Source organism: Cetorhinus maximus, chromosome 20 (genome assembly GCF_964194155.1).
Source record: "Cetorhinus maximus chromosome 20, sCetMax3.hap1.1, whole genome shotgun sequence".
NCBI lineage: Eukaryota > Metazoa > Chordata > Chondrichthyes > Lamniformes > Cetorhinidae > Cetorhinus > Cetorhinus maximus.
This window is the reverse complement of record NC_135898.1, coordinates 77,260,735-77,281,648: the sequence shown is the minus strand read 5'-3', so window position 1 is coordinate 77,281,648 and position 20,914 is coordinate 77,260,735. Positions and strand designations below refer to the sequence as shown.

The 20,914-nt window shown below is 41.5% G+C and overlaps 2 protein-coding genes across 3 annotated transcripts in view; one reads left to right on the top strand and one right to left on the bottom strand.

The window, feature by feature from the left end:
- The first annotated feature begins 4,384 nt into the window (after positions 1–4,384).
- Positions 4,385–4,684, top strand: LOC144694607 (histone H4-like). Its single transcript, XM_078565207.1, has one exon. It carries the CDS (start codon positions 4,385–4,387, stop codon positions 4,682–4,684), a length of 300 nt encoding a protein of 99 aa, XP_078421333.1.
- Positions 4,685–7,955: 3,271 nt separating this feature from the next.
- Positions 7,956–20,914, bottom strand: part of kif11 (kinesin family member 11) — a 41,358-nt gene continuing 28,399 nt past the window's right edge. For both annotated transcript variants that reach the window (XM_078564938.1, XM_078564939.1), the window contains exons 21-24: positions 17,382–17,604; positions 16,038–16,195; positions 10,608–10,715; positions 7,956–8,432 (exon numbers count right to left, since the gene is read on the bottom strand). In XM_078564938.1, coding sequence (XP_078421064.1) covers positions 8,310–8,432; positions 10,608–10,715; positions 16,038–16,195; positions 17,382–17,604 — 612 coding nt within the window. In that variant the 3' untranslated portion in view covers positions 7,956–8,309. The remainder of the gene's footprint in view (positions 8,433–10,607; positions 10,716–16,037; positions 16,196–17,381; positions 17,605–20,914) is intronic.

The following is a 20,914-nucleotide window of genomic DNA, read 5'->3' as shown; positions in this document are numbered from 1 at the left end:
CACAATGTCGTTAGTTTTAAGTTAATTATGGATAAGGATAGGTCTGGTCCTCGATTTGAGATTCTAAATTGGAGAAAGGCCAATTTTGTGGAAATGAGAAAGGATCTAGGAAGAGTGGATTGGGATAACTTGTTTTCTGGCAAGGATGTGTTCAGTAAGTGGAAGGCATTCAAAGGCGAAATTTTGAGAGTGCATAGTTTACATGTTCCTGTAAGGATTAAAGGCAAAGTTAACAGGCATAGGGAACCTTGGTTTTCAAGGGATATTGGCGATCTGGTTAAGAAGAAGAGAGAGGTTTATAGCAGGTATAGGCAACAAGGAGCAAATGAGGTACTTGTAGAATATAGAAAATGTAAGAAAATACTAAAGAAGGAAATCAGGAAGGCAGAAAGAAGACATGAGGTTGCTTTGGCAGATAATGTGTAGGTAAACCCGAAGGGTTTCTACAAGTATATTAAAAGTAAAAGGATAGTAAGGGACACAATTGGTCCCCTTGAAGATCAGAGTGTGTCCCTTATCAGTCTATGTGTGGAGCCTCACGAGATGGGGGAGATTTTAAACAGTTTTTTTGCATCAGTATTTACTCAGGAAACTGGCATAGTATATAAGGAAGGGAAACAAGCAGTAGTGTCATGGAACATATAGAGATTAAAGAGGTGGAGGTGCTTGCTGCCTTACAGCGAATAAAGGTAGATAAATCCCCCGGGCCTGACATGATATTCCCTCGGACCTTGAGGGAGACTAGTGTAGAAATTGCAGGGGCCCTGGCAGAAATACTTAAAATGTCCTTAGCCACGGGTGAGGTGCCGGAGGATTGGAGGGTAGCTCATGTTGTTCTGTTGTTTAAAAAAGGCTCCAAAAATAAACCAGGTAATTACAGGCCAGTGAGCCTGACGTCAGTAGTAGGTAAATTATTGGAAGGTGTTCTGAGAGATCGGATATATAATTATTTGGACAGCCAAGGGCTGATTAAGGATAGTCAGCATGGCTTTGTATGTGGTAGGTCGTGTTTAACAAACCTTGTAGAGTTTTTCGAGGAGGTTACCAAGAAAGTAGATGAAGGAAAGGCTGTGGATGTTGTCTACATGGACAAGGTCCCACATGGGAGGTTAGTTCAGAAGGTTCAGACACTTGGTATCCATGGAGAGGTTGTAAACTGGATTCGAAATTGGCTATGTGGGAGAAGACAGAGAGTGGTAGTGGATGATTGCTTCTCAGACTGGAGGTCTGTGACTAGTGGTGTGCCTCATGGATCTGTGCTGGGACCAGTGTTGTTGGTTGTCTATATCAATGATTTGGATGATAATGTGGTGAATTGGATCAGCAAGTTTGCTGATGACACTAAGATTGGAGGCATTGTGGACAGCGAGGAAGGCTTTCAAAGCTTGCAGAGGGATCTGGACCAATTGGAAAAATGAGCCAGAAAATGGCAGATGGAATTTAATGCAGAAAAGTGTGAAGTGATGCATTTTGGAAGGACAAACCAAGGTAGGACATACACAGTAGGGCACTGAGGAGTGCAGAGGAACAAAGGGATCTGGGAGTTCAGATACTTAATTCCCTGAAAGTGGTGTCACAGGTCGACAGGGTTGTAAAGAAAGCTTTTGGCATACTGGCCTTCATAAATCAAAGTATTGAGTATAGGAGTTGGGATGTTATGGTGAGGTTGTATAAGACATTGGTGAGGCCAACTTTGGAGTATTGTGTGCAGTTCTGGTCACCTAACTACAGGAAGGATATCAGTAAGATTGAAAGCGTGCAGAGAAGATTTACTAGGATGTTGCCGGGTCTTAAGGAGTTGAGTTACAGGGAAAGATTAAACAGGTTAGGACTTTATTCCTTGGAGCGTAGAAGGATGAGGGGAGATTTGATAGAAGTTTACAAAATTATGAGGGGTATAGACAGAGTAAATGCGAGTAGGTTCTTTCCACTTAGATTAGGAGAGATAAACACGAGAGGACATGGCTTTAGGGTGAAAGGGGAAAGGTTTAGGGGGAACTTCTTCACTCAGAGAGTGGTGAGAGTGTGGAACGAGCTGCCATCTGACGTGGTAAATGCGGGCTCACACTTAAGTTTTAAGAATAAATTGGATAGATACATGGATGGGAGAGGTCTGGAGGGTTATGGACTGGGTGCAGGTCAATGGGATTAGCGGAATAATATTTCGCCACAGACTAGAAAGGCCGAATGGCCTGTTTTCTGTGCTGTAGTGTTCTATGGTTCTACTGAAAGGCCTGGATAGAGTGGACGTGGGGAAGATGTTTCCATTAGTAGGAGAGACTAGGACCCGAGGGCACAGCCTCAGAGTAAAGGGAAGACCTTTTAGAACAGAGATGAGGAGAAACTTCTTTAGCCAAAGAGTGGTGAATCTATGGAATTCATTGCCACAGAAGGCTGTGGAGGCCAGGTCATTGAGTGTATTTAAGACCAAGATAGATAGGTTCTTGATTGGTAAGGGGATCAAAGGTTACGGGGAGAAGGCGGGAGAATGGGGTTGAGAAATTTATCAGCTATGATTGAATGGCGGAGCAGACTTGATGGGCCAAATGGCCTAATTTCTGCTCCTATGTCTTATGGTCTTATGCCTTCCAAATCACTTACTGCACCTGCATACTAACTTTTCCTGATTCTTGTACCAGGACACCCAGATTCATCTGTTCCTCAGAGTTCTGCAAACTCTCTCCATTTAAATAATATGCTGCTTTCTGACTCTTCCTGCCAAAGTGGACAAATTCACACTTTCCCACATTATACTCCATTGGCCAATTTTTTGCCCACTCACTTAACCTATCTATGTCCCTTTGCAGACACCTTGGGCAGAATTTTATGCTGGCAGGATTTTATGGTCCTGTCAAAGTCAATGGACTTTTGAATGGCTCATTGCATTTTACAGTCCCGCTCCCGCCTCAAGGGGACCATAAAATTCTACCCCCTTATGTCCTCTTCACAAATTAATTTTCTTCCTATCTTTGTGCCTTCAGCAAATTTAACAACCAAGCCCTTCACTCAAGTAATTAATAAAAATTGTAAATATAAATTATGGAGGCCCCTGCACTGGTCCCTGTGGCACTCCACTAGTTACATCTTGCCAACCCGAATAAGACCCATTTATCCTGACTCCCTGTTTCCTGTTAACTAACCAATCCTCTATCTATGCTAATATGTTACCCCCTATGCCATGCGCTCTTGTTTTGCGTAGGAACCTCTGATGTGGGACCTTGTCAAATGCCTCTGGAAATCTCAGTACAGCACATCCACAGGTTCCCCTTTATCCACATTGCTTGTTACTTCCTCAAAGAACCCCTATAAATTAGTCAAACATCATTTTTCTTTCACAAAACCATATTGACTTTGCTTGATTGCACTGAGATTTTCTAAGCGTCCCACCAAATCCTCTTTATTAATAGATTCCAGCAAATTCCCTATGTCAGATGTTAAGCTAAGTGGGCTGTAGTTTCCTGCTTTCTATCTCCTTCCTGTCTTTAATAGTGGACTCACATTTGCTATTTCCCAATCTGATGGGACCTTTCCAGAATCTAGGAAATTTTGGAAAATTAAAACCAATGTATGTTCCATCTCAGCAGCCACTTCGTTTAAGACCCTAGGATGAAGTCCATCAGGACCTGGGGACTTGGAAGCTTTTAGTTTTAATAATTTTCTCAGTACCCTTTCCCTGGTGATTGTCATTGTTTTAAGTTCCTCCTACCCTTTCACCTCCTGACTCATAATTATTTCTGGGATGTTATTTGTATCCTCTACAGTGAAGACAGATGAAAAATATCTATTCAATTCATCCACCATTTCCTTATTTTCCATTATTAATTCCCCACTCTCACTGTCTAGAGGACCCACACTCACTTTGCTTTTTAAATATCTGGAGAAACTCTTAGCATCTTTTTATAATTCTAGTTAACTTTCTCTTGTACTCCAATTTCTCCTTTCTTATTAACCTTTTAGTCATTCTTCACTGTCCTTTATATTCTGTCCAATTTTCTGACCTGCCACTCAAACTTCCAGAATTATACACATTTTCTTTCAATTTGGTACTATCTTTAACTTCTTTAGTTAGCTATGGGTGGTGAGTCCTTCCCTTAGAGTCTTCCTTTCTTACTGGAATTTATCTTTTCTCAGTATTCTGAAATATCTCCTTAAATGTCTGCCACTGCATCTCTACTGACCTATCTCTTAACCTAATTTTCCACTTCACTTTAGCCAGTTCTGTCTTCGTGCCCTCATAATTATCTTTATTTAAATTTAAAATACAAGTCTTAGATCCATTCCTTTCTTTCCTCAAACTGAATGTGAAATTCAATCATACTATGATCATTGCTACCTAGGTGCACCTTCACGATGAGGTCATTACAAAGCTTTATCTCCGGGTGTGATGTCCGGTAGAGGCAAAGGCGGGAAAGGGAGTGCGAAACGGCACCGGAAAGTCCTCCGAGATAATATCCAGGGAATCACTAAACCTGCCATTTGCCGTCTCGCTCGTCGTGGGGGCGTTAAGCGCATCTCCGGCCTCATTTATGAGGAAACTCGCAGGGTTCTCAAGGTTTTCTTGGAAAATATCATCCGAGACTCGGTCACCTACACGGAGCACGCTAAACGCAAGACTGTTACCGCCATGGATGTGGTCTATGCCCTGAAACGCCAAGGCCGAACTCTGTATGGGTCCGGTGGTTGAGAACTTAACAAAAACATTTCACTATGAGGTCATTAATTAATCCTGACTCATTGCTCAGTTTCAGATCGGATATAGCCTGCTCGGTACTAAAACGTGCTGCTCTAAGAAACTGTCCTGAAAGCACTCTATGAAATCATCCAGGGCTACCATTGCCAATCTGATTTGTCCAATCTATATGTAGATTGGAATCACCCATGATTATCACTATATCTTTCTTACAAGCCCCCATTATTTCTTCCTGTATACTCCATCCTGTTAGGAGGCCATAAACCACTCCTACAAGTGACATCTTACCTTTACTATTTCTCATCTCTACCCAAACTGATTCTATGTCTTGATCTGCAGAACTAAAGTAATTTCTCTCTATTGTGCCAATGCCATCCTTAATTAACAGAGCTAACCCCCCCCCACTTTTTCCTAGTTTCTCATCTTTCCTAAATGTCACTTACCTTTGAATATTCAAGATCCCAGTTTTTGTCATCCTGCAGCTATGTCTCTGCAACGGCTATCGGATCATACACATTTATTTCTTTGTGCTGTCAATTCATGTGTTTTGTTATGAATGCTACATGCATTCAGATACGGAGCCTTTACTTTTTTTGTAATCTCTAGCCTCTGCTGGTGCACTCTGAGGTTTGTACACTCGGTCACATCCTGCTATGCTCTGATCATCATTTCGCTTATTCCTACCTTGCTCTTTTGCCTTACCTTCTCTACTTAATTTATCACATCATTCCAAACTCGATCCCTTGCCAGGACACTCATCCCAGCATGGTTCAGGTAAAGACTGTCCCAACGGTACAACTTCCACTTTCCCCAGTACTGGTGCCAGTACCCCATGAATTGAAATGCATTTCTCCCACACCAATCTTTGAACCACGCATTTAACTCTCTAATCTGATTTAACCCTACACCAGTTTGCTCATGGCTTAGGTAAATAATCCAGAGATTGTTACCTTCTAGGTTCTATTTTTAAAATTTAGCCCCTTGCTCTCCTACTCCCTCAGCAGAACCTCTTTCCTAGTTCTATCTATGTACCTACGTGGACAACCACTGAATGCTCCTCTCCAGTCCAGAGATGTCCTGAACCCTGGCGCTGGGCAGGCAACACAGCCATTTGTACTCCTGCTCTCGGCTGCACAGAACTGTCTATCCCTCTGATTATACTGTCCCCAACTACCACTACATTCCTATTCACTCCTCCAGCTTGAATGGCATCCTGTACCATGGTGCCACAGTCAGTTTGCTCATCCACCCTGCAGCCACTACTTTCATCCATACAGGCTGCCAAGAACCTCAAACCTGTTGGACAACTGCAAAGGCTGAGGCTCCTCCACTTCTTGACTCTGGGTCCCCATACCTGCCTCATTCACAGTCAAACCCTCCTGTGTCTGACCAAATCAGAAGACCCTATCCCAAGGAATGAGAGAGCGCCCTGGTTCAAAGTGTTCAGGTAACTTTCCCGTCCCTAATGCACCAGTGTCTGTGCAGCTTGGCCTCCAGCTCAGTGACTTTGAGTCACTGCTCATATTGAGCTTCAGCTCAACATGAACCTTGGTTGTGTGCAGCCTGGTTATTCGATGCTCCCTACACAGATTACTGTGGCTGGGAACATTGACCAGATCAACCCTTTTGTTTTCACCACCACCCCTTTCCCTGCTTAAAATCTGTTATGTCTCAATTTTTTTTTCCAGCTCTGATGAAAAGCCATTGACCTGACATGTTAACTATTTCTCTCTCCACCGAAGCTGCCTGACCCACTGAATATGCCAACATTGTTAATTTCAGAATTAACAATGCTTTCTCATTCATCACATTAAGCATCTCTTGATTTTTTCTTCTATGATTATTTTATATCATGCTCAATGTGACAGCAAAACCTGAGGAATTTGATTACTACCAATCCTTTAGGTGCAGAATTAATTTATAATGTTTTTAACCACAGGACTGTTTTCCCATTGTTCCCCCCTTCACATCCTTTTTAAAAAAAAATATAATATACATAAAATAATTTAGAAGTCCGGTGAAAGATTGATATAAATATACCCACCAAGGGTCACACTGGACAAAACTCCAGTAAGACCATTGCGGCAGCAAACTCAAACAAAATGGTAGAGCACTCATTGTTGCCCCAGAAAACTCCTCCAGCTCAGACTAAACCAGAGAATAAATCTAGAACCTCTAGTTTCAATGCATTACATAGCACTTTAATCCACTGGGTTATTAAGTGTAAGGATATCAGACAATAAGCATTGCAGATATAGGCTGTGAATTCTTTAGAAATGCACAGAGTTCTGAGGATACATGAACCACATTGTCAAAATAATCAAATAGCAAGTCATCAAGTGCTTTCCATTTGTGTTCAGATTCCATTCATGGGAAAGGGCACCTCACCAAGCATCCGACAGAAAGCAAGTGGCAGGACAAAACAGCAATTACATTCCATGCAAATGCCCCTCCCCATAGAAAACAAAATAGGCAATTACATCCAATGTCAGAGATCATCCTAGATCTCTTTGCATTTTGAGGCTTGACTATCATGATCTAAAGCTACTTGCAAATGTGCCCAAGCATCTTAATCATTCTGTAACCACCTGTACCTGTTTTTAAGCAGCATGCACCATCTGGTGGTTCTGGGTTCAAATTCCATTGATACTTGAGCAGAAAAGAAATCTAGGCTGATATTCTAACAGTACTGAGGGAGTGCTGCACTGTCAGATGTGCTCTTTCAGAATGATATATTAAACAGCTCTCACGTGGACATAAAAGATCCCTTGACACAAAGAGCAGGAAGTTATCCAGAGTGTCCTGAATATTCCTCAATTAATGTCACTAAAGAAAAAATTGTCTGGTCATTGTCACTTTTTTGTAGGAACCTGTTGCAAATTGACTGCCTTTTTCCTGCAGCAGTGACTAATTTGCCATAAATCGCTGTAAGACATCCTACAGTTATGAAAAAGGGCTGTGTAAATGCAAGTCTTTCTTTATTGGTACGGGACAGTTGAAGCAATCCCATCTGCTACTCAATCTCACTTTTTCCCCTTCATTTTCCATGTTTCTTTGCTGTATACGTATCAGAATGTTACAGAAGGAGGACACTAATCTTATTGCGTCTGTGTTGGCTCTTCGAAAAAGCTATCCAATTAGTCCCATGCTCCTGCTACCATAACCCTGAAAAACTTTCCTCTTCAATTATATACCCAATTCCTTTTTGAAAAGAACAATTAAATCCGCACTTCTAAAGAATGCAATTTACATCTATTATATAAAGTTTTTGAATCAGTATGAAATTTTATTTTGAAATATATACAACCAGATATAGTGAGATTAAGCCTATAAAGAGCTTTAGATTATCCAGCATTAAGATATACATATTTTGTAAATACAGGGTGTAGAAAGTTTTTAAACAATAATTAAAAATATTAGAAATAGTATGGAACATTATTTGAAAGGATCTTTTTTTGAAATGATTCAATGTTGAAAAAAAGGCAATGCTTCAAAAGTAACAATACTTGGATAATTGGAATTTTGAGGCAGTGAAACAAAAATATAGACAGCAATATACATAAAAGCAGAATAAACCCTGATATAGAAGATGTAATTAAAATTACAAATCACAGATTCACTAATTTTGTATTCTGAGAGGCAACTTAGATTTTGATGCTGACAGGACTGGATTGTCTTCCACAGACTTCAATTTGTCAACAGCAGTTCTGTTTTCTTTGTCTTTTTTGTGTCTCTTATTGTGCTAAAAAGGTGAAAGCAGAGATTACCAACAGATTTAGTACATTAAACGAACAGGTAAATACATTCATTAATTCTTGGAACTACTAGCCTTTATTTTGAGGCATTTTTGCAGCAAAATATTGAAAATGTCTATACAAATTCAAGCAGATAAACCCATTTGCTTTGAACTTGCTAATTAAGTACAGTATGTTTAATCTACAGCACAGAATTCATAAACACAGCATGAAGTGATATTTGACTATTAGGCAACAAATTGGATCATATTGGGATGTAAATGGCTATTTCACCTGCAAGAATCTAAATTAATTTAAACATATATGAATGAAATGTAAACTATCAGGATCAGAGACTCTGTATCCATTTGAGCTTGTACAGCTTCCCATAGTGTCTTTCACAATTAAGTTCCATCAATATTTGAACCTCTTCACTCATCCATCTGACAATCTTTATACTTAGCACATTTTGTACCAAGTTCTAGCATCTAGAGGTTCCAAGAGTCAATTAAAAAATACCCACCTATGACACATTGATCAGAGTTTTAAACGTTGACCTTAATTTTACAAAAATATAATATAGCTTCCTCTGAACATATTTTCAGCCCATTGTACTGATATTTCCAAAAAATATTACATGGGGTAAAATTCCTACTCATTTGTGTCCATAGATCTCTGAAGGCAGAGGGGCATGTTAGTGGGGTGGTGAAAAAGGCATATGGGACACTTGCCTTTATCAATCGAGGCATAGATTACAAAAGTAGGGAGGTCATGTTGGAGTTGTATAGAACCTTGGTGAGGCCACAGCTGGAGTAGTGTGTGCAGTTCTGGTCGCCACATTATAGGAAGGATGTGATTGCACTGGAGGGGGTGCAGAGGAGATTCACCAGGATGTTGCCTGGGATGAAACATTTAAGTTATGAAGAGAGGTTGGATAGACTTGGGTTGTTTTTGTTGGAGCAGAGAAGACTGAGAGGTGACCTGATTGAGGTGTATAAGATTATGAGGGGCATGGACAGGGTGGATAGGGAGCAGCTGTTCCCCTTAGTTGAAGGGTCAGTCACAAGGGGGCATAAGTTCAAGGTGAGGGGCAGGAGGTTTAGAGGGGATATGAGGAAAAACTTTTTTACCTAGAGGGTGGTGACGGTCTGGAATGCACTGCCTAAGAGGGTGGTGGAGGCAGGTTGCCTCACATCCTTTAAAAAGTACCTGGATGAGCACTTGGCACGTCATAACATTCAAGGCTATGGGCCAAGTGCTGGTAAATGTGATTAGGTAGGTAGGCCAGGTGTTTCTCACGTGTCAGTGCAGACTCGATGGGCTGAAGGGCCTCTTCTGCACTGAGATTCTGTGATTTGTGCTGACTTTCTCAGCACAGTACAAAAACAGCCATTCCAGCATAAATTGAGGAATTTCAGGCACAGCATTATGTCGAATGCACAGAGCTTCCATGACTTTTTGCACTGTTTTAAATAATACCATGCTGGAAGCCAGTCCCTCCCAGAAAACAGACCACAGCCCCATATCAGATTATTCACCATGGCAAATTTCTGATAATTGTGTCTATTTATGGGTCTTTGAAGAGGCTCTTAAAATTAAGCTTTTTATTCTAGGTGCTAAGGCACTTAAATGCATGTTAAAATCCTTTTAATTTGCTAAGAAACTAACTGCTGTACAATGTAACTAACAAATGGCTCTGCCTAATTTTCATGGTCATTTTCAGTTAAAAAAAGTAATCCATTAAAGTTGGTGCACCAAATGGTAAACCCATTTTCAGCTGTATTAATAAAGTGCACGAGGTCACCACTCAAAATTATTATGGAATACTTTTTAATGCTAACATTTGCCAAAAAAACCACTATCCGAGTGCACTGGCTCATGTAAGATTTTATGCTTTGCAATTATGTTTGAGTGGAAACTTGAGCAAAAAAAAAATTGCACTTTTGAAAACTAGCCCAACTTTGAGCACAATTTGCATTCAGATTGCTGATTGCACCCAAAGCACATGTTCATAGCATTCCAAGTGAGTAGCTTTGCTGAGATCACCACCAAAATTTTATAAAGTTTGTGATAAAATAGTTGCCCACTACTAGGTTATTTTCACTTACTATCTCACCATTCACCTATTTTACACTAATGAAAATGAACCCAGCAATGCAAGTTAATGGCACAACTTTATTTACCTTGAAGAAGGGGGCACCATCACTACTAAGGTGGAAATTTTCTTCAGTACTAAACTTCTCACTGGTAATGCTGTCATTCTGGATGCTTGCTTGATCATCTTCAGACTCCTGAAAATCAACCACAATTTGGTTTCATGAATAGCATGTCTTAAAGAATGAATGAATTTTCATTTGTACCGTGATTTTCACATTCTCAAAAGCGTCCCAAAGCATCAGAATTAATGTGGTATTTTGAAGGTTGTCATTCCTTTGCAGGCAAATGCAGCAGCCATGTTGCACACAGCAAAATCCCACATAGATCAGCGAGATGAATGGCCAGTTAGCCCGTTTTGATGGTGACGACAAACAGATGGTCGAATATTGGTTAGGAAGCAAGAACTCTCCTTCAGATAGTACTATGGGCTCTTCAACACCCACCTGAACAAACAGGGCCCCAGTCTAAAATCATATCAAAATTTTATAAACTTATGCCAAAATTTACTGATTTTGAACTACATAACTCCCCGCCACCCACAATGAATGCTCCTCCAATCAGACTGTTTCTCTCCTGCATTTGCTGCAGTTAGGCTCAGAGCCTATCAGCCTAATCTCTTCAAATTTACTTCATTGCTCCCACCTGTCCACTTTGGCTTTGGCAAAGGATGTATGTTCCTTTGTCTGGAGTCTTGGAATTGTTAATGCTTCAACCATTAAGAATCACAAAGGAGAGGTTGCAAGGCAAACCCTAGCAGACTGGTAGACTCTGGTGGCTTTTATGAAATGTAGATGGTTTTCGCAGAATTCCCTTTGATTTTGGTCTCAATAGTCACAGGGGTCATTAGCAACTCTTCAGAGATAATGAGGTGTCAGCTTCTCTGATGCCAGAAAAGTTCTTTGAGTCGCAGACTTTAAAGTGACTGAAGCCATGGCTGGCTTTATCCAGTTTTTAAAATTTTACAAATTAACCATGATGATATATATATTTTTTAAAAATAGAGAGAGGTCTTAGCCCCCTGACGTCCCTCGCTGCCCTGGGAAAAAATGAATTCTTTCATTTTTCATTTTTTTTGGTCTTGAGGAAGAATAGGAAATGAAGTATATATGCATTCTCTCATTCATACTGGCACACCAGACACAGCTAGTAGGTACATTAGCAGCTCCCTGCTGCATTTTCTTTGAGGTTTAAACCTGGGTCAGTGCATCAGCAAGGACATTGTCCAGTCCTGGGATTTAGGTGACTTCAGAGGATTAAAAATTTATCTTTACGGGGAAGTCTATTTAGGGCTACAGTTCTGAATTCCCTCTGTTGGGGACCAGGCATAAGAAAAGCCATGGGTTTAAGAACTCTGCTTGCCCAAATCCAAATTAAGTATCCTCAAAAGGGTCTGGGGATTTTTTTTTTTAAAAAAAAGGTGGTTAGCACTCAGTGATGGTCAAGCTGCTCTAGGCGATCCGCAGGGGAATGCTGGGCATCTCACTGTGGGTGCCAGGCCTTTGGATTATGGGGCTGAGCTGCTCTTGTCCATAAGACCATAAGACATAGGAGCAGAAATTAGGCCATTCGGCCCATCGAGTCTGCTCCGCCATTCAATCATGGCTGATAAGTTTCTCAACCCCATTCTCCCGCCTTCTCCCCGTAACCTTGTCCAGCTTAGTTCCTGCTGTCCCACTTTGCTTACCCATGGATTCAGCTATTCAGACCCAGGGACTATGGTTAGGCTGACTGTCAGGAGATTGGAATGTTTTAAAGGGACTTTGACCTCTTTCAAGGGTTCCAGTTCAGGATCCAACACAGCACTAGCACAACTGGGGTGTTGCAGCTTCTGCTGTTGGATGCTTTAGGGAGACACAACAGGCAGGCTCCTGAACTTGGGCCAGCCTTTCTGGGCCCGATTGATAGAAAGATGGCCTTCTGGAAGGGGTCTCCCGCATCCATACCAGGTACAGCTAATGTGTGTAGCCTGGTGGGTTGTTATGGATCATTTTAAATTAACTACTGCCCTCTGGTGGATGGTCAACTCTTGCTGTATTGCCTGGTGGCTCTTCAACTGAGTGAGGCATCACCCTTACTTTCTGGGCCAATTGGAGAACTTCCCTTGTCTACATTTAACTTTGCTATAAAACTTCCAGCCAGGCCAATCAATGGCTTCCTAGCTGGGGTCTTTGGCTTTGGAGGGGGTGCTCTCCTACCTTGTTCCATGTCCCCAGGAACACTTCTGCTCTCAAGAGGAGGTGCAGTTCCAGCTACACTCCCTTGTGGCTTTTCGACTCAGGCATCTCACTTCCTTTCTGCTCATTGGTTTGGGGACTCCCTTTGTCCCTATCTATTGTTGGAAACAAGGTTTCTGCTAGCCACACTTAAGGAAACCTTTTCCTTTCCAGGCTTAATAACCTGCCTTCCTTCAGGCTCTTCGGTTATACGGGGCATCAACCGCACTGTTTCTTCCCCAGCTCTGGGACTCCTCTGGACCCTATTTCATTGAGATACTCAATTTTAGATTCTAGGGATCTTTCCTAGACCTTTAACTTTACTGGCCTGGCTTCAGTCTTGCTACAGAGCAGCCCTCACTCAAGCGTCATGGATGCTATTTCACCCTTTTGAGCCTCCAGACCTTCCCTCTAACTTTAAAGATCGAGTGGCCCGTGTCCCGGAGCAGTACAATGGACTTGCTCACATTTTGGAATGGGTTGGGGTACCCTGTTCCCGACAGAGCAAATCTCCAGAAGCTCTCTAGGGGTCGGTCTGGCTCAGGCACACAATGCCATGCCTTCCAAAGGGAAAGTTTATGTAGCACGAATCTCTGCCTGCTCTGCTGCACTACCCATTGGGGCGTCCTTCAGGGGACTACTCGTATAGAGCCCTATTAGGCCAACGGGCTTGCTACACAACCTCCAGCACTCGCTTCTGGAATGGCCTATTTTATTACAAGGACACTGACCTCCAACAGGTTCTCCTTTCAGGCTCCCGGAAGGCTTCCTACACCCTTCTTTGGATTTTCTTTTCTGGGTTAGGGAATTTTCCTATCTAGATCACCCTACTCATCTTTCCAAGGCTCGTGAGAATGGTTTGGAAAGGGTCTGCCTGAGCTCCCAGGCCTCTGGGTGATATCATAGCTGTCTGCTGTGACTGCTGCATCCCTAGCTGTGAGGATTCTCTGCTCTTCCAAGTGTAATCGCAGGTTGTAGGGTAGGCAATTTTTGAATTCCTCCAACAATAACAATTCTCATAACCCCTCATAGGTGCACAGGGATCTTACCCATCAGTTGAATGCAATTTGCTTCAGCCATTCAAACTCGTGAGTTTATGTGAGTTTCTTACGAGTGTTCAGAATTTCTGGCGATATACCGCTTAAGTCTAACCCGTAGGCACTTAGGATGGCAGTCAGGGACACATCAGGAGACAGCACGGGGTAGCTGTCCCCTTGAGCTCTCCCTGAGCTGCCTTTGAATAAAAAAATGTCTGGATCTCTGATGGCCATTTTAGCTGTCCTGCTATTTTCTCAAAAAAATGACTCCACATCACACTTTTCAAATTTGGGAATAAATCTAGTATACTTGAGGGCCTCAGAGTGGTTCCAGGGTAGAGGGATAGGAGGTGCTACTGGGTAGAGAGAAATTCTCCATCGCAACTTCCAATTGTCAGGGGTCTCTAAGCCTTTGAGCTGCTAGCTATTTTACCAATTTTTGGAGTTGGAATTCTTCTCTTCCATTCTCTCTCCTGTTCCTTTGCACTCCCTTTTTATTTGCTTCTATTTTTCCCTCTCCTGAAATTCTAGCTGCAAACTGAGCTTTTCCAGCTCAAAATTGGCCAAAGGAGGGGATTCAGTCATGATTGAGCTTTACATCTATCGGTAACATGAGATCCAAATGTTCTACAAACTGGAGCAGTTCACTTCTCTTCACTGGACAATTTTAAACTATACCTCCCTAGCTACAGCTTTTAGTTGTTCTGTGCTAAGAGCTCCTGGAGCCCCACTGTTCAAATTCCCTTGCTGAACAAACATCTGGGCATCAAAATTTGCCATTTTCTTAGTTTTAGAGGAAAAAGGAATTTGCTGTGGCAAGTTAGTTGCGTTTTAAAATTCATTCCAGCCACCAAGTTTTCCCCTTTCGGCTTGCAATTGACTAGTTTGTATTAGATTTGGCTTGTCTCTTAACTTTGACTCTGGTCAAATTCAAATGGGTTATCCCGGACCTGAGGTCCCAATTTCTGTTGCGGACGGAGGGGGTTTAACTTAGACAGGCCAGATTTCTCTTCTCACCACCCGCCCATAAACAGAAAGCTGTTTTTTTTTGCTTTTCCCCTTTAAAAGCAGTGGCATATGTCCCAACCCTGCGATTCTGGTGTGATTCAATTTTCTATTAATAGCCCACAACAAACTCAAGATAGGATAAACTTAGAGGGTTAGTTCATTTTACACATACAAAATGTGGGAAGAGGGTTCACAACATTTCTTTCCCCCTTCAGCTCCCACTTTTTGCATTCATACAGTAAAAGAGGGATAAAGAAAATAAAGAGGAACAGGACAAAGACAACAGAGAAAAGAAGAATTACTGTTTTACATGAGTCCAGAATCAAAGTCCAAAGGTGTATTCCTTCAGGGGTCAAAAGGCTGAAACTGATTCTGGATAATCTACTTTTCCAGTAGAGATGACTTCCATGATGAGATGGGCACGCAGAGGCGAATTAGTCTTGTAAATGATAGCACAGAAGTTGCAGTAGAAACAGCATAGATGGCACCAGGTATTCAAACCAGGACAGACTCCTTTTTCAGAGCTGCTGCTTGGTCGATGGAAGATGGCAGACTGATTGGGAATACAGCAAGACTGTATTACAGGTTCCTCCAGCTACAGGGTCATGTCACATGTCTCTCACCTGTCCACTTCGGCTTTGACAAAGCATGTATATTCCTTTGCCTGGAGTCTTGGGATTGTTAATGTTTCAACCATTAAAATTTTCAAAAGGAAGAATCCTCTTTAAATTTGGTTTCTGCAGTCACAGGGGTCATTAGCACCCCTTCAGAGATAATGAGGTGTCAGCTTCTCTGAATGCCAGAGACTTATTTTTGTCATAGGCAGCTATGGCTTCAGTAATTTTAAAGTCATTGCCCAGTTTTAAAAATTTTCTAAGTTAACCATGGTGATGTATATATTTTAAAAATAGAGTGAGGTCTCAGCCCCGACACTGATGACGAATACCATAAGCATTCTAGTCAGATTCAGCTCTCAGCAAATAGGAAGATATAGAAATCTATAGCATCTAATTCAGTTGCTTCTTAACCCAAAATCATTAGTTACCTGCTTTTGCAGCACCACCACATGACAGACATGTGCAAAAGTAGTATTTTACTCCCAACATCTAATGCATTGCTGACATGCAATCTGTGGGAAGTGTAGATATAGGTTTAAGGGAACTACGCCAACTATGTTAACATTTTCTACAATATTCACCTGCTCAGGCACCAGTTCCTCTTGGATGGACATGACAGTATCCAGAGAACTCTGGAACTGTTGCTGTTGTACTTTGTACTCATCAACCAAGACATCACGTGGCTCTGTTCTCAAGAGGACTCGTGGATACGAATAGTCTTTGCGCTGCGGAGTAGTACCTGAAAATCGAAGTGTAATTATCTTCAAGACAAGAACAATTCCAGAATAAAATACTTTACTGCCCAAACAATTCCCTCATAGGGATATGGGGCCAAAACTAGACAGACCATCTTTAGTAGTTTTCCCAGTGATCATTATTCATAAAAATGCATCAACGCCACACATACACTTCCTGTTGTAATTGCTCCATTGTAAGCAGGACTTGGACCCCAGCTCATCTATCCTTCCCTAAACCCAGGGACATTGACTGATAGCAGCAGTCCTGTACGGAGTGTAACTCAGACAGGCACCTTTCTGGTCTATATTGCTGAGTTACGAGGACACAGGCTTTTAAACTTAGATGTGCAGTGAGCAAAAAATAAAGGAAGTTACATCACATTGAGAGATAAAGATCAATTAGAGAATTTTTTTTTTGTCCATGCATTTTCAATATGGCTCAATTGTGAACCCTCATCTCCAATTCAGGTGTGGGTTCATGATTGATTCCATGGCTGGAGTACATAATCTGGGTAGATATTCCAGTGCAGTAACACATCATCAGCAATGCAGTCTTTTGAATTACTAATTAAACCATTTATTTTGATGGTTTTAGCGAATGTAAAGATACCAGAGAAATATTGAAGAACAGGGAATCCTCCCGATGTCCTCGCCTTTACAAAAGCCACCAAAACCAGCTAACTGGTCATTCATCACTAGCATTTGTGCGATCTTGCTATGACTGAAACAGATTGCTGCAATCGAAGTAATTCATTCTGAGATTGTTGAGATATGGCACTAAGTCTTTATTTAATGTTTTTAAACGATCTGCATGCCCATGGCTTATGAATTACTTGCTAAGTACAAGATAACTTCATACAAATAATATTCAAATGAGAAAAGCTGTTCCAATTGTTTACTGCTTCACGCCAACTTCAGTGCAGCTGAAATATATATTTTATTAATATGGAGGACAATTTAGTCCTCCTGCAAGTGGAAAGTCATCCCATGCTTTTCATAACAATTTAGTAACAACTTATTTCTACAATAAATTGCAAGTTTGAGGGTAGTACTGTTAGTAAGCTAGTGAGCTGTTAATCCATTCACTGGTTAACCTGAACGTTTCCCATGTGCACTGTACTTTTTAAAAACTGCAAATATTTACATTTAAACATCCTGCTCACTTTTTACCAAAGGAGCTGATCATACCTGTTGGGAAGTCCTGTTGGAGTTCTTCATTTAAGAAGTTCAAGACGTTACTTAGTCCTGTCTGGGCTTGGTCAGTTAGCTCTTCTATGTGTTGTATCATCTCTCCTTTATCATTATGAACCTGATCACGTATGGTGCAGAGTGCTGATTCCTCAGTATCACATTGCTCCTTCAGCTGCTCTGTTACCTTGCTGACTAGAGTGTCACAACTCTCATTGGCAGTCTACACAAAGAGGGATAAAAAGACTGTAGCGTAACTTACATTGTATACATTGAACTGACCTTTAATGTTGACACAGATTTAGAAAAAATGTCAAATCTCGATAAATTTTAAAACAATGCAATATTCATTGATACCTAGAACTAAGATATTTACAAAAGTGAAAGATCAGAGGTTAAATTTGCTGTTTTATTTAATTACAAATTTCATCCCCAGGAGCTCTCTGCGCTGCATATTTTTACTTTTGACTCAAGTCTTCCAATTCATCTGAAAAGTTCTGAACCTCACTACTCTTGAGAATCCCATGTTTGTGTACACATCAGGTCTAATTAACAGAATGATATTGGATATGATCAAGGCTGCAGACTTCTAATCTCCACCCTGTCCGTCAGTTCCACAGACAGGAATTCTTACAATAATTCTGAGAAATTAGAACTTTTGATCTTACAAAATTATTAGGAGAATTTCCGCCCACAATGGCCTTTTATTCCTCAGAGGTGAGGGAGGAGCAGGGGGAAAGAGAAAGATAATCAGAGAAGAGGTGAACTCTTGGTATAAACAAAGGAGAAGTGAGTGAAGAATGTCAGAGCTCGAGGGGGTGGGCGGGTTACGATCTGAGGGGAAGACAAGGCAGCTGCCATTTGGAATGGGGAGAGAAAAGGTGCAGGTTGGAAAGTATGCTTCTGTATCAAACACAACTGTCAAAACATTTATCAATTAGATATGTAACTGAGAATACTAACCCACATTCACAATTTCTCTAAGAACTGAGGGGAAAATGACAATCTTTCACTATTACAAGTGATGGAACATTGGATAAACCAATACTTTAGATTTTAAAAAAAATCTTTCATGGGATGTAAGTGTTGCTGGCAAGACCAGTATTTGTTGCTCATCACTAATTGTCCTTGAACTGAGTGGCTTGCTAACCCATTTCAGAAGCCAGTTTAAGAGTTAATCACATTGTTGGGGAGTAGCATACTGTTAATGTCACTGGATTAGTAATCCAGAGGCCCAGGCTAATGGTACAGGGACCCGACTTCAAATTCCACTATGGCAGCTGACGGAGTTTAAACTGAATTAATAAATCTGAAATATAAAGCTAGTCTCAGTAATGGTGACCATGATATCAATTGATTGTTGTAAATAATAACTAACTTGTTTCCACTATAAATCAAATGTTGACATTCATGGTTGATCAAATGGCCAGGTTTTTGTGGGGTGGTATTAGCTTTTAAGGGTGGGCATTGCATTAGCTTTCAGTTTGCTACATATGCTGCTCCCTTATTCCAGCACTTGACTCTGCAGTGACCTGATTCATGGACCTACAGCTTGCACCAGAATGACCAACCTTTTGGGGAGTTGCATCTGCCACATTCATGGACTTTGGGGCTGAGAATTAAGGGTAGCTACTAAATCCTGAAAGGGGTCTTTGAGTTGGACCGAGTAAGTTTTGGGCAGAAATGTGGGGTTTAGCCTGTAGTTCTACTTTTTCAGTGGAGTTTTAGAAATGAGTTTGTGGTTTAGAGTGTTGTGCGACGTCATTACACTAGTTTAGAGCTCTTGTATTAGGGGCAGTGGAGGTGTTCCATCAATTGTGGTTGAGCCTAACCCTGTGTCTCCGTGAGCTTGTCCTTTATAAAATCCTAAAGTCAAGAACCAACATTAAAAGGTAAATCAGCACCGATTGAACCCCTTACATGTGTAATTATACACACTCTGTAGATGACCTGAAGGCATCTGAAAACAGCAAAGAGAAGAATATGCCAAGGAGTGTTGGTGCCAGAACACAAATCTGTCTGACCCCACTGCAGATCTCAAAGGGTTCTGAGGTTGCCCTGTCACAGCTAACCTACGTCTTATGCTCTTATTTTAATCAGTAAGGGAATCAAGAATTATGGGGAAAAGGCAGGAAAGTGGAGTTGAGGATCATCAGATCAACCATGATCTCATTGAATGGTGGAGCAGATTCGATGGGCCAAATGACCTCCTTCTGCTCCTATGTCTTATGGTGCTAGAAGTGAGAATTCCTATCTTGTGAACAAATAGCAATTCCTGTTTGCAGTACAGCATTATTCCAGATTGTGGCAGGACCATCAGCTCAGAGCTATAATTAGAATCAACAGAAGGACCATGATAAAGAGACCAAGTGTTACTTTGATTTGGAAAAGGGGAGAGAATTTCTGAGCTAGAAGATTAAAAGAGTGCACCTTTGAAGGGAGAGCGAGCAAATGGCTATTGAGCTGGTCCTTGAAGAATGGATGGCTGCAAACTGTCCCTCAAGATTACAAGTCTATTAAATCGGGACTTTTAAAGTACGTGTTTAAACCAAGTCCAAATTGTATGCCCGAGTGTGAATAATTACCCATTTGTAATTATTAAATTCACTTCATAAAGAGCTTTGAACATGGCTTTGTTATTTTACCAGAAAAATACGGTTTCCCCCCGATTGCTTATGACCCATTGCGGTTCTAGGTTAAATGACAACTTGATTTTAAAATTCTAATCAGTCTTAATCCCCCCCATTTAATCTCCGCCACCCTTACAGGCCTGAGATATCAATGTTCTTCTAATTCTGGCCTCTTGAGCATCCTTGATTTTCATCATTCTACCATTGGCCACTGTGCCATCAGCTGCCTGGGCTCCAAACTCTAGAATTTCATCCCTGTTTCTCTACCTCTGTTGTGCTGTTAAGGCACCCCCTGAAAATCTAACCTCTTTGACAAAAGCTTTTGGTTCTCTACCCCAGTGTGGCTGGGTGTCCAATTTTGTTTTATATTGGGCCTGAACTTCTGTGGACTGGTCATGTGTCAGATTGCCAAACCTCTCCTTTTTTAACCTTGTAATCTTTTCGATCCTGTCTCACCCGACCTTTCGACGCAGGCTGGGTGAGAACCGTGCAGGGCAGTGCACTCCTAAGACATTCAAATGAGCATTGCTGAATCGGAGGCAAAGGGCATGTCACCCTTTTTTTTTTAAACATGGCACTGGCTGTTTAAAGGTCCAGCCAAGGAGAAGGTAGGGTCGTCAGCTAAGCGGTTAGAACTTGGTAGTGGGAGACAGGAAGGTTGGGTTGCACAGTCAGGTTGGGCTGACAGGGGTTGGGTGTTGGGGGGGATTGTAAGGAGCCCCTAGGGTTTTGGTGTGGGCCTGTACAATAGTTATCCAGAAGCTAGAAATGGTTTTAATTCTTCTGATATTTTCTGGGTGTAAGACAGATAAGAACCATCCAAAGTTTGCAATTTAAATTGCATTTTCAGATGGTTCCCAGGGCTGGGCAATTGCCCATCAGAAGTTTGCACTTGCTGGGCAA

Coding starts and splice junctions, on each gene's coding strand:
- LOC144694607 (XM_078565207.1), top strand. CDS start 4,385: ATGTCCGGTAGAGGCAAAGGCGGGAAAGGGAGTGCGAAACGGCACCGG.